Genomic DNA, 12,462 nt, shown 5'->3' with positions numbered 1-12,462 from the left:
GGTGACTGCAGAAGGGCCAGAGGAAGAGCCGGGAAGGGAGGGAGGGGGGTGAAAGGAGGAGAGCGAGGACAGGATGTCCTGAGTTTTAGAGATGAAGTGAGAGGCCAGTGCAGTGCAGAGGGCCTGGGAGGGGACAGGAGAGGTAGAGACTGCAACAGGGTTGGCCAGCTCCTTGCAGATTTTAAAGAGTTCGGCGGAGTTGTTAGATGCCGCAGAGATGCGGGCTTGGATAAGGGCTCTCTTCTTGGTGAGAACGGAGAGCCGGTACTGCCTTTGGAGCAGGCGGCAGGCCAGTTTGTCAGAGGATGAACATGAAGCACGCCATTTCCTCTCTGCAACCCTGCACTTGCGTTTTAGGGTGACGAGATCCGAGTCATACCAGGAGTTACATTTGGCCTTGGGCTTCAGGCGGATTCTCATGACGGGGGCAAGGATATCAAGAGCAGCAGATATAGCAGAGTGGAGCATAGAGAGGGCTGTGTCAGGGTGGGAGTCAACCGAAGGGGCAGGGGGGGGGCGAGAAGGTAGCAGTGAAAGCCTCAACTGACACACGCTTCATGGGTCGGATGACCGAGAAGGTGGGTGGCAGTGAAGAGGGTGGCTTTGCCTGTGGGGTAGGGAGGGTGAGGTGGGAGGATAGGAGAAAGTGATCACTCCAGGAGAGAGGAGTGGAGAGAGGGACGGAGAGGGGAAGGTCAGAAGAGATCAGAGCATCAAGAGTGTGCCCAGCAGAGTGAGTAGGCCCAGACGGGAGAATAGAGAGTGAGAGAGAGTCGCAGAGGTCACGAAAGAGACAAGTGGGGGGACTGGAGGCATCAAGGTGGATGTTGAAGTCGCCAAGAAAGAGGAGTTGAGTGGTTGAGGACAGGAGTGAGGAGGAGAGGTCAGCCCACTCAGAGAGGAAGGAGGAAATTTGACCAGGTGGTCGATAGATAGTAGCCACGGTAAGGGAATGGCTAGGAGAGAGAGAGAGTCAGCAGACAAGACATTCAAAAGAAGAGTAGGTCTGCGTAGGTGTGACAGTGGCAGGAATCCACTCAGGGAAGATGAGGACAACACCACCCCCTGCACGGTTAGGCCTGGGCATGGAGAGGATCTTGTAACCGTCAGGTAGAAGTGTGTCAAAGCTGGTGGCAGAGCTGGCTGTGAACCATGTCTCAGTGAGACAGAGGACGTCGAGGTCCAGTTCCTCAAGAAGGTGACAGATATCAGAGGAGTGCTTGATGGCAGAGCGAGAATTTAGAGTGGCAATGTGGAGAAGGTTGCCATCCTTGAAGAACTTCCGGGGGGGTACCATCCTACCTTGGATAGTAAGGGCTTGGCACACCCTCGTCTATGGTTTAGTTGAGGTTGGGACCCCTTTGCTGTAACACCTTGCGTAGGAAGGGCTTAGCACGCTTTCATCTATGGTTAAGGTGAGGTTGGTACCCTATTGCTGTGACACCTTGGGTAGGAAGGGCTTGGCACTCCCTCGTCTATAGTTTAGGTGAGGTTGGGACCCCTTTGCTGTAACACCTTGCATAGGAAGGACTTGTCACACCCTCATCTATGGTTAAGGTGGGTTGGTACCCCTTTGCTGTGACACCTTGGGTATTATTATTATTTATTTATTAGGAAGGACTTGGCACGGCTTCATCCATGGTTAAGGTGAGGTTGGTACCCTATTGCTGTGACACCTTGGGTAGGAAGGACTTGGCACAGCCTTATCTATGGTTAAGGTGAGGTTGGTGCCCCTATGCTGTGACACTTTGGGTAGGAAAGACTTGGCGCACCCTCGTCTATGGTTGAGGTGAGGTTGGACCCCCTATGCTGTGACACCTTGGGTAGGAAGGACTTTGCACGCCTTCCTCTATGTTTAAGGTGAGGTTGGTCCCCTATGCTGCGACACCTTGGGTAGGAAGGGCTTGGCACGCCTTCATCTATGGTTACGGTCAGGTTGGTGCCCTATGCTGCATCACCTTGGGTAGGAAGGGCTTGGCATGCCTTCATCTATGTTTAAGGTGAGGTTGGTACTCCTTTGCTGCAACACCTTGGGTAGGAAGGACTTGGCACACCCTCATCTATGGTAGGTGAGGTTGGGACCCCTTTGCTGTGACACCTTGGGTAGGAAGGACTTGGCACACCCTCGTCTCTGGTTAAGGTGAGGTTGGGACCCCTTTTCTGCAACATCTTGGGTAGGAAGGACTTGGCACAGCTTCATCTCTGGTTAAGGTGAGGTTGGGACCCCTTTGCTGCTACACCTTGGGTAGGAAGGACTTGGCACACCTTTATCTACATGCTGCCACACCTTCGCACTACCTCATCTATGGTGGAGGTGAGGTTGGTACCCCTTTGCTGTGATACCTTGGGTAGGAAGGACTTGGCACACCCTCATCTCTGGTTAAGGTGAGGTTGGGACACCTTTTCTACAACACCTTGGGTAGGAAGGACTTGGCACGGCTTCATCTCTGGTTAAGGTGAGGTTGGGATTCCTTTGCTGCAACACCTTGGGTAGGAAGGACTTGGTACACCCTCATCTATGTTTAAGGTGAGGTTAGTACCCCTTTGCTGTGACACCTTGGGTAGGAAGGACTTGGTACACCCATATCTATGGTTAAGGTGAGGTTGGGGACCCCTTTGCAGTGACACCTTGCGTAGGAAGTACTTGGCTCACCCTCATGTATGGTTAAGGTGAGGTTGGTTACCCTATGCTGTGACACCTTGGGTAGGAATGACTTGGCACGCCTTCATCTATGGTTAAGGTGAGGTTGGTACCCCTTTGCTGTGACACCTTGGGTAGGAAGTACTTGGCACACCCTCATCTACGGTTAAGGTGAGGTTTGTACCCCTTTGCCTTTGCTACGACACCTTGCGTATGAAGGGCTTGGCACGGCTTCATCTATGGTTAATGTGAGGTTGGTACCCTATCGTTGTGACATCTTGTGCAGGAAGGACTTGGCACACCCTCATCTATGTTATGTTATGTTATGTTATTTTGCACTTATATAGCGCCTTATATACCATCGGTATGGTCTGAAGGCGCTTAACCTATGGTTAAGGTTTGGTTGGGAATCTTTTGCTGTGACACCTTGCGTAGGAAGGGCTTGGCACGGCTTCATCTATGGTTAAGGTGAGGTTGGTACCCTATTGCTGTGACACCTTGGGTAGGAAGGACGTGGCACTCCCTTATCTATGGTTAAGGTGAGGTTGGTACCCCTATGCTGGGACACCTTGGGTAGGAAGGGCTTGGCACACCCTCGTCTATGGTTTAGTTGAGGTTGGGACCCCTTTGCTGTAACACCTTGCGTAGGAAGGGCTTGGCACGCTTTCATCTATGGTTAAGGTGAGGTTGGTACACTATTGCTGTGACACCTTGGGTGGGAAGGACTTGGCACACCGTCATATATGGTTATGGTGAGGTTGGTACCCCCATGCTGTGACACCTTGGGTAGGAAGGACTTGGCACACCCTCATCTATGGTTAAGGTGAGGTTGGTACCCCTTTGCTGCGACACCTTGGGTAGGAAGGACTTGGCACACCCTCATCTATGTTTAAGGTGGGTTGGTACCCCTTTGCTGTGACACCTTGGGTAGGAAGGACTTGGCACACCCTTATCTATGGTTCAGGTGGGTTGTTACACCTATGCTGTGACACCTTGGGTAGGAAGGACTTGGCACTCCCTCGTCTATGGTTTAGGTGAGGTTGGGACCCCTTTGCTGTACCACCTTGCGTAGGAAGGACTTGTCACACCCTCATCTATGGTTAAGGTGGGTTGGTACCCCTTTGCTGTGACACCTTGGGTAGGAAGGACTTGGCACGGCTTCATCCATGGTTAAGGTGAGGTTGGTACCCTATTGCTGTGACACCTTGGGTAGGAATGAGTTGGCACAGCCTTATCTATGGTTAAGGTGAAGTTGGTGCCCCTATGCTGTGACACCTTGGGTAGGAAAGACTTGGCACACCCTCGTCTATGGTTTAGGTGAGGTTGTTACCCCTATGCTGTGACACCTTGGGTAGGAAGGACTTGGCACACCCTCATCTATGGTTAAGGTGAGGTTCGTACCCCTTTGCTGCAACACTTTGGGTAGGAAGGACTTGGCACACCCTCATCTATGGTTAAGGTGGGTTGGTACCCCTTTGCTGTGACACCTTGGGTAGGAAGGACTTGGCACGGCTTCATCCATAGTTAAGGTGAGGTTGGTACCCTATTGCTGTGACACCTTGGGTAGGAAGGACATGGCACACCCTTATCTATGGTTAAGGTGAGGTTGATACCCCTATGCTGTGACACCTTGGGTAGGAAAGACTTGGCACACCCTCGTCTATGGTTTAGGTGAGGTTGGGACCCCTTTGCTGTAACACCTTGCGTAGGAAGGACATGGCACGGCTTCATCTATGGTTAAGGTGACATTGGTACCCATATGCTATGTCACCTTGGGTAGGAAGGACTTGGCACACCTTTATCTACATGCTGCCACACCTTTGCACACCCTCATCTATGGTGAAGGTGAGGTTGGTACCCCTTTGCTGTGATAACTTGGGTAGGAAGGACTTGGCACACCCTCGTCTCTGGTTAAGGTGAGGTTGGGACCCCTTTTCTGTGACACCTTGAGTAGGAAGGACTTGGCACGGCTTCATCTCTAGTTAAGGTGAGGTTGGGACACCGTTGGTGTGAAACCTTGGGTAGGAAGAACTCGGCACACCCTCATCTATGGTTAAGGTAATGTTGGTACCCCTTTGCTGCGAAACCTTGGGTAGGAAGGACTTGGTACAGCCTCATCTATGGTAGGTGAGGTCGGTACCCCTTTGCTGCGACACCTTGGGTAGGAAGGACTTGGCACACCTTCATCTATGGTAGGTGAGGTTGGTACCCCTATGCTGCGACACCTTGGGTAGGAAGGGCTTGGCACACCTTCATCTGTGGCTAAGGTGAGGTTGGTACCCCTTTGCTGCGACACCTTGAGTAGGAAGGACTTGGCACACCCTCATCTATGGTTAAGGTGAGGTTGATACCCCTTTGCTGTGACACCTTGGGTAGGAAGGACTTGGCACACCCTCATCTATGGTTAAGATGAGGTTGGGACCCCTTTGCTGTGACACCTTGGGTAGGAAGGACTTGGCACACCCTCATCTCTGGTTAAGGTGAGGTTGGGATCCCTTTTCTGCAACACCTTGGGTAGGAAGGACTTGGCACGGCTTCATCTCTCGTTAAGGTGAGGTTGGGACCCCTTTGCTGCAACACCTTGGGTAGGAAGGACTTGGCACACCTTTTTTATGGTTAAATTGAGGTTGGTACCCCTTTGCTGTGACACCTTGGGTAGGAAGGACTTGGCACACCTTCATCTATGGTTATGGTGAGGTTGGGACCCCTTTGCTGTGACACCTTGCGTAGGAAGGACTTGTCAGACCCTCATCTATGCTTATTGTGAGGTTGGGACCCCTTTGCTGTGACACCTTGCGTAGGAAGGGCTTGGCACACCTTCATCTATGGTTATGGTGAGGTTGGGGACCCCTTTGCAGTGACACCTTGCGTAGGAAGTACTTGGCTCACCCTCATGTATGGTTAAGGTGAGGTTGGTTACCCTATGCTGTGACACCTTGGGTAGGAATGACTTGGCACGCCTTCATCTATGGTTAAGGTGAGGTTGGTACCCCTTTGCTGTGACACCTTGGGTAGGAAGTACTTGGCACACCCTCATCTACGGTTAAGGTGAGGTTTGTACCCCTTTGCCTTTGCTACGACACCTTGCGTATGAAGGGCTTGGCACGGCTTCATCTATGGTTAATGTGAGGTTGGTACCCTATCGTTGTGACATCTTGTGCAGGAAGGACTTGGCACACCCTCATCTATGTTATGTTATGTTATGTTATTTTGCACTTATATAGCGCCTTATATACCATCGGTATGGTCTGAAGGCGCTTAACCTATGGTTAAGGTTTGGTTGGGAATCTTTTGCTGTGACACCTTGCGTAGGAAGGGCTTGGCACGGCTTCATCTATGGTTAAGGTGAGGTTGGTACCCTATTGCTGTGACACCTTGGGTAGGAAGGACGTGGCACTCCCTTATCTATGGTTAAGGTGAGGTTGGTACCCCTATGCTGGGACACCTTGGGTAGGAAGGGCTTGGCACACCCTCGTCTATGGTTTAGTTGAGGTTGGGACCCCTTTGCTGTAACACCTTGCGTAGGAAGGGCTTGGCACGCTTTCATCTATGGTTAAGGTGAGGTTGGTACACTATTGCTGTGACACCTTGGGTGGGAAGGACTTGGCACACCGTCATATATGGTTATGGTGAGGTTGGTACCCCCATGCTGTGACACCTTGGGTAGGAAGGACTTGGCACACCCTCATCTATGGTTAAGGTGAGGTTGGTACCCCTTTGCTGCGACACCTTGGGTAGGAAGGACTTGGCACACCCTCATCTATGTTTAAGGTGGGTTGGTACCCCTTTGCTGTGACACCTTGGGTAGGAAGGACTTGGCACACCCTTATCTATGGTTCAGGTGGGTTGTTACACCTATGCTGTGACACCTTGGGTAGGAAGGACTTGGCACTCCCTCGTCTATGGTTTAGGTGAGGTTGGGACCCCTTTGCTGTACCACCTTGCGTAGGAAGGACTTGTCACACCCTCATCTATGGTTAAGGTGGGTTGGTACCCCTTTGCTGTGACACCTTGGGTAGGAAGGACTTGGCACGGCTTCATCCATGGTTAAGGTGAGGTTGGTACCCTATTGCTGTGACACCTTGGGTAGGAATGAGTTGGCACAGCCTTATCTATGGTTAAGGTGAAGTTGGTGCCCCTATGCTGTGACACCTTGGGTAGGAAAGACTTGGCACACCCTCGTCTATGGTTTAGGTGAGGTTGTTACCCCTATGCTGTGACACCTTGGGTAGGAAGGACTTGGCACACCCTCATCTATGGTTAAGGTGAGGTTCGTACCCCTTTGCTGCAACACTTTGGGTAGGAAGGACTTGGCACACCCTCATCTATGGTTAAGGTGGGTTGGTACCCCTTTGCTGTGACACCTTGGGTAGGAAGGACTTGGCACGGCTTCATCCATAGTTAAGGTGAGGTTGGTACCCTATTGCTGTGACACCTTGGGTAGGAAGGACATGGCACACCCTTATCTATGGTTAAGGTGAGGTTGATACCCCTATGCTGTGACACCTTGGGTAGGAAAGACTTGGCACACCCTCGTCTATGGTTTAGGTGAGGTTGGGACCCCTTTGCTGTAACACCTTGCGTAGGAAGGACATGGCACGGCTTCATCTATGGTTAAGGTGACATTGGTACCCATATGCTATGTCACCTTGGGTAGGAAGGACTTGGCACACCTTTATCTACATGCTGCCACACCTTTGCACACCCTCATCTATGGTGAAGGTGAGGTTGGTACCCCTTTGCTGTGATAACTTGGGTAGGAAGGACTTGGCACACCCTCGTCTCTGGTTAAGGTGAGGTTGGGACCCCTTTTCTGTGACACCTTGAGTAGGAAGGACTTGGCACGGCTTCATCTCTAGTTAAGGTGAGGTTGGGACACCGTTGGTGTGAAACCTTGGGTAGGAAGAACTCGGCACACCCTCATCTATGGTTAAGGTAATGTTGGTACCCCTTTGCTGCGAAACCTTGGGTAGGAAGGACTTGGTACAGCCTCATCTATGGTAGGTGAGGTCGGTACCCCTTTGCTGCGACACCTTGGGTAGGAAGGACTTGGCACACCTTCATCTATGGTAGGTGAGGTTGGTACCCCTATGCTGCGACACCTTGGGTAGGAAGGGCTTGGCACACCTTCATCTGTGGCTAAGGTGAGGTTGGTACCCCTTTGCTGCGACACCTTGAGTAGGAAGGACTTGGCACACCCTCATCTATGGTTAAGGTGAGGTTGATACCCCTTTGCTGTGACACCTTGGGTAGGAAGGACTTGGCACACCCTCATCTATGGTTAAGATGAGGTTGGGACCCCTTTGCTGTGACACCTTGGGTAGGAAGGACTTGGCACACCCTCATCTCTGGTTAAGGTGAGGTTGGGATCCCTTTTCTGCAACACCTTGGGTAGGAAGGACTTGGCACGGCTTCATCTCTCGTTAAGGTGAGGTTGGGACCCCTTTGCTGCAACACCTTGGGTAGGAAGGACTTGGCACACCTTTTTTATGGTTAAATTGAGGTTGGTACCCCTTTGCTGTGACACCTTGGGTAGGAAGGACTTGGCACACCTTCATCTATGGTTATGGTGAGGTTGGGACCCCTTTGCTGTGACACCTTGCGTAGGAAGGACTTGTCAGACCCTCATCTATGCTTATTGTGAGGTTGGGACCCCTTTGCTGTGACACCTTGCGTAGGAAGGGCTTGGCACACCTTCATCTATGGTTATGGTGAGGTTGGGACCCCTTTGCTGTGACACCTTGGATAGGTAGGACTTGGCACGGCTTCATCTATGGTTAATGTGAGGTTGGTACCCCTTTGCTGCGACACCTTGGATAAGAAGGACTTGGCACACCCTCATCTATGGTAGGTGAGGTTGGGACCCCTTTGCTGCAACACCTTGGGTAGGAAGGACTTGGTACACCCTCATCTATGGTTAATGTGAGGTTGGTAGCCCTTTGCTGCGACACCTTAGGTAGGAAGGACTTGGCACACCCTCATCTATGGTTAAGGTGAGGTTGGTACGCCTATGATGCGACACCTTGGGTAGGAAGGACTTGTCACACCCTCATCCATGGTTAAGGTGAGGTTGGTACCCCTTTGCTGTGACACCTTGGGTAGGAAGGACTTGGCACACCCTCATCTATGGTTAAGGTGAGGTTGGTACCCCTTTGCTGTGACACCTTGGGTAGGAAGGACTTGGCACACCCTCATCTATGGTTAAGGTGAGGTTGGTACCCTTTTACTGCGACACCTTGGGTAGGAAGGACTTGGCACACCCTCGCCTATGGTTAGGGTGTGTTGGTACACCTTTGCTGTGACACCTTGGGTAGGAATGACTTGGCACGGCTTCATCTATGGTTAAGGTGAGGTTAGTACCCCTTTGCTGTGACACCTTGGGACGGAAGGACTTGGCACACCCTCGTCTCTGGTTAAGGTGAGGTTGGGACCCCTTTTCTGCAACACCTTGGGTAGGAAGGACTTGGCACGGCTTCATCTCTCGTTAAGGTGAGGTTGGGACCCCTTTGCTGCAACACCTTGGGTAGGAACGACTTGTCACACCCTCGTCTATGGTTTAGGTGAGGTTGGGACCCCTTTGCTGTGACACCTTGGGTAGGAAGGACTTGGCACACCCTCATCTATGGTTAAGGTGAGGTTGGTACCCCTATGCAGTGACACCTTGGGTAGGAAGGATTAGGCACACCCTCATCTATGCTTATGGGTAGATGAGATTGGCAGCCCTGGCATGTTGTGCCCTAGTTTGGAAGGTGATGGCATCTGTGTGACTGTGGGGGTTCTTGGTGCTACTGATCTGCTGGGGTGTTGTGCACCCGGGTAGAGATGTGGTGGGGTTGGCGCGTGGGCAGTTTCTCGGGGGTCCTCCCCACACCAATGGGCTAAACGGGGTGACATTGGCAGCACGTATTCCTAGGGTAGGGTCAGCACACCTTGCTCTCGTCCACTGATAAGGGTGGGCGTGCCCTGCCTTGCTGTGCCCGGGGACGGCATCCGGGCCTTTCGACGTTTTCGGGTGAAATTGGCCCCGAGCCTCCACCTCCCCCTGCCCGTGTTAGCAGTCTCAATGAACACTAACAGCTTCTTTAAATCCAAGTATGAAATCTGGGCTTTGCAGCGCACATCACAGGCTGCCTCTGCTAGCCCCTTCAGGCTGGCCCCTTCCTGGCTCCCTGGCCGTGCCAGCCCTGTATCGCCGTCGCGTCTGCATAGTCGCTGTTTGTCATCAAGGCCCTCGATGGCTTTTCAGCGCACTTTTAATGTTTCAGCTGCCTCGGGGTTCCTGGGCCTGTTCAATCCGCCGTGGGTAACCCCCAGCCTCTTTCTTCTATGCCTCGTATTATTGGGGGCCCCTGACTATATCTGCCTGGGGGGCAGTCATTGCAGGTTTCGGTCCCGCAGGAAGGGCTAAGACGCAGAAAGGGTTCTGTAGCGATGGGGGGTCGGGGTGGCGGGTCCTGGGGCCCAGGGAGAGTATCAGAAGAGGCCGGGCAAGGCTGAGCCGGGGCAGCTCTGGATGGGGCTGGGGGAGGGGGACGATTGAGGAAGCTAGGGGTGCAGTGTAGTCCAGGCGGGGACGCAGAGCGCCTCACACAGGCCCCAAAAAATAAGAAAAACAGAAGTGGTCAAAACGAAAGCCTTCACTTCCTTATCAAGGAGAAGAGACGGCCAGTGATCACAGAGCCAGAGAGACAGCAAGAGACAGGCGAGAAAAAGAGAGCGCCCAGAGCCCAACTAACTAATATGAGACAGCCTAGGAGGCACGGATCAGATCAACAAGAGACAGCCTGGGGCCAGGTTAGCAAGACAGGGTCCATGCCATGAAGAGACAGCCCGAGGCCAGGCTACCACGATAGGATCCAGGCCAACAAGAGACACCACAGAGGAAAGCCAAAAGAAGACAGCCCAGAGACAGACAAAAGAAGAGACAGTTCAGATACAGGCCAGGAAGCGACAGGCGGGCCAGGGGGGCATACCCCAGGTCCAGGTAAGCCAGAAGTTGCCTAGGGGGGCCTAGTGCTGCTGGATTCTTGAGTTTATTTCTATTCGTGGAGGGGGGAGGGGTCAGGTGCCACTGCTGATGTGGGGGTGAGTGACTGTATGGCCTGCTGCTTCCAGGGTCTATGGGGGGCTGCGCAGCATCTGTATGATGGTGGCGAGCTAACGGGGGCGATGATCATGGCCGAGGAGCCAGGCGGGTGGCAATACTCAGGGCTGTGTTCTCTAAGGGGTCGAGGAGCCAGGCGGGTGGCAATACTCAGGGCTGTGTTCTCTAGGGGGTCGAGGTGCCAGGCGGGTGGCAATACTCGTGGCTGTGTTTTCTAAGGGGCTGAGGTGCCAGGCGGGTGGCCATACTCAGGGCTGTGTTCTCTAAGGGGTCGAGGTGCCAGGCGGGTGGCAATACTCGTGGCTGTGTTCTCTAAGGGGTCGAGGTGCCAGGCGGGTGGCAATACTCGTGGCTGTGTTCTCTAAGGGGTCGAAAGCCAGACGGGTGGCAATACTCGTGGCTGTGTTCTCTAAGGGGTCGAGGTGCCAGGCGGGTGGCAATACTCGTGGCTGTGTTCTCTAAGGGGCTGGGGTGCCAGGTGGGTGGCAATACTCAGGGCTGAGGAGGCGGATGTTGCTCCGAGGGGCCTTGCTGGGACTGTACAGTGTTACGCGCGCGTGTGGTCAGCTTGGTGGCGCAGATTCATGCGGGGGGGTTGGGGGGGGGGGTCTGCTGCTTGCTGGGAGCTCGCTGTTCCACTCTCTTCTGTTTCCCCCGCTCAGGTCTGCTGGCATGGGCAACCTGATAAAAGTACTGGGTAAAGATTTAGAGAACTGCCCGCATTTCTTCCTGGATTTTGAAAGTAAGTCCTGTCTGTTGGGGTGCTTGAGTGTCGGAAGGTCGAGCCGGTGTTTTCTGCCATGTTCAGGACCCTCTGGGAGGGGGGCTGGAAGAGTGCCATGTGCCACACACTCACCTCAGGATTGGCAGGTCGGCCATGCCACACACTGGCATAAGGATTGGCAGGCCGGCCATAAACCTTGTGCAGGAGTTCGGCTCTATGCCAACCACTCCGTGTTATGCAAGGACAGGCAGTGTGTGATGCTGCACACTGAGGATTGGGCAGCCTAATTCCAGCGGCTCATGGGGGGGAGGGGGGGAGTTGAAGGGCGCCCCAGAGCCATGGCACCAAAGGGTCTGAGAGTCAGCATGAGAGGGCGACGCACACTGCCTGGTGTGTCTGGAAGGGCCGGGCAGAGACAGCCGACGGTCAGGCAGGCCTGTGCCTTGGTGTGTCTGGAAGGACCGGGGCAGAGACAGGCAAAGGTCAGACAGGCCTGTGTCTTGGTGTGTCTGGAAGGACCGGGCAGAGACAGGCAAAGGACAGGCAGGCCTGTGCCTTGTGTCTGGAAGGGCTGGGGCAGAAACAGGCAAAGGTCCGGTAGGCATATGCCTTGGTGTGTCTGGAAAGGCAGGGCCAGAGACAGGCAAAGGTCAGGCAGGCCTGTGTCTTGGTGTGTCTGGAAGGACCGGGCAGAGACAGGCAAAGGACAGGCAGGGCTGTGCCTTGTGTCTGGAAGGGCTGGGGCAGAAACAGGCAAAGGTCCAGTAGGCATATGCCTTGGTGTGTCTGGAAAGGCAGGGGCAGAGACAGGCAAAGGTCAGGCAGGCCTGTGCCTTGGTGTGTCTGGAAAGGCAGGGGCAGAGACAGCAAGAGGTCAGGCAGGCCTGTGCCTTGGTGTGTCTGGAAGGCCCGCGGCAGAGACAAGCAGAGGTCAGGTAAGCCTGTGCCTTGGTGTGTCTGGAAGGACCGGGGCAGAGACAGGCAAAGGTCAGG

General features: G+C 53.6%; 1 protein-coding gene across 4 annotated transcripts in view; it reads left to right on the top strand.

Moving 5' to 3' along the window:
- Nucleotides 1-12,462, top strand: part of LOC138502994 (CYFIP-related Rac1 interactor A-like) — a 668,876-nt gene that overhangs the window by 308,838 nt on the left and 347,576 nt on the right. For 2 of the 4 annotated variants that reach the window (XM_069622405.1, XM_069622403.1), the window contains one exon: nt 11,408-11,487. The exons of 1 other annotated variant lie outside the window; for it this stretch is intronic. In XM_069622405.1, the coding sequence (XP_069478506.1) occupies nt 11,418-11,487 (70 nt within the window). In that variant the 5' untranslated portion in view covers nt 11,408-11,417. Of the gene's footprint in view, nt 1-10,303; nt 10,626-11,407; nt 11,488-12,462 lie in introns of those variants that run through there. One more of the 4 variants, XM_069622404.1, reaches the window with a different exon arrangement.

This window comes from Ambystoma mexicanum, chromosome 11, assembly GCF_040938575.1.
Source record: "Ambystoma mexicanum isolate Mex_15411 chromosome 11, UKY_AmexF1_1, whole genome shotgun sequence".
In the NCBI taxonomy this organism is placed as follows: Eukaryota; Metazoa; Chordata; class Amphibia; order Caudata; family Ambystomatidae; genus Ambystoma; species Ambystoma mexicanum.
This window is presented reverse-complemented; position numbering and strand designations above follow the sequence as displayed.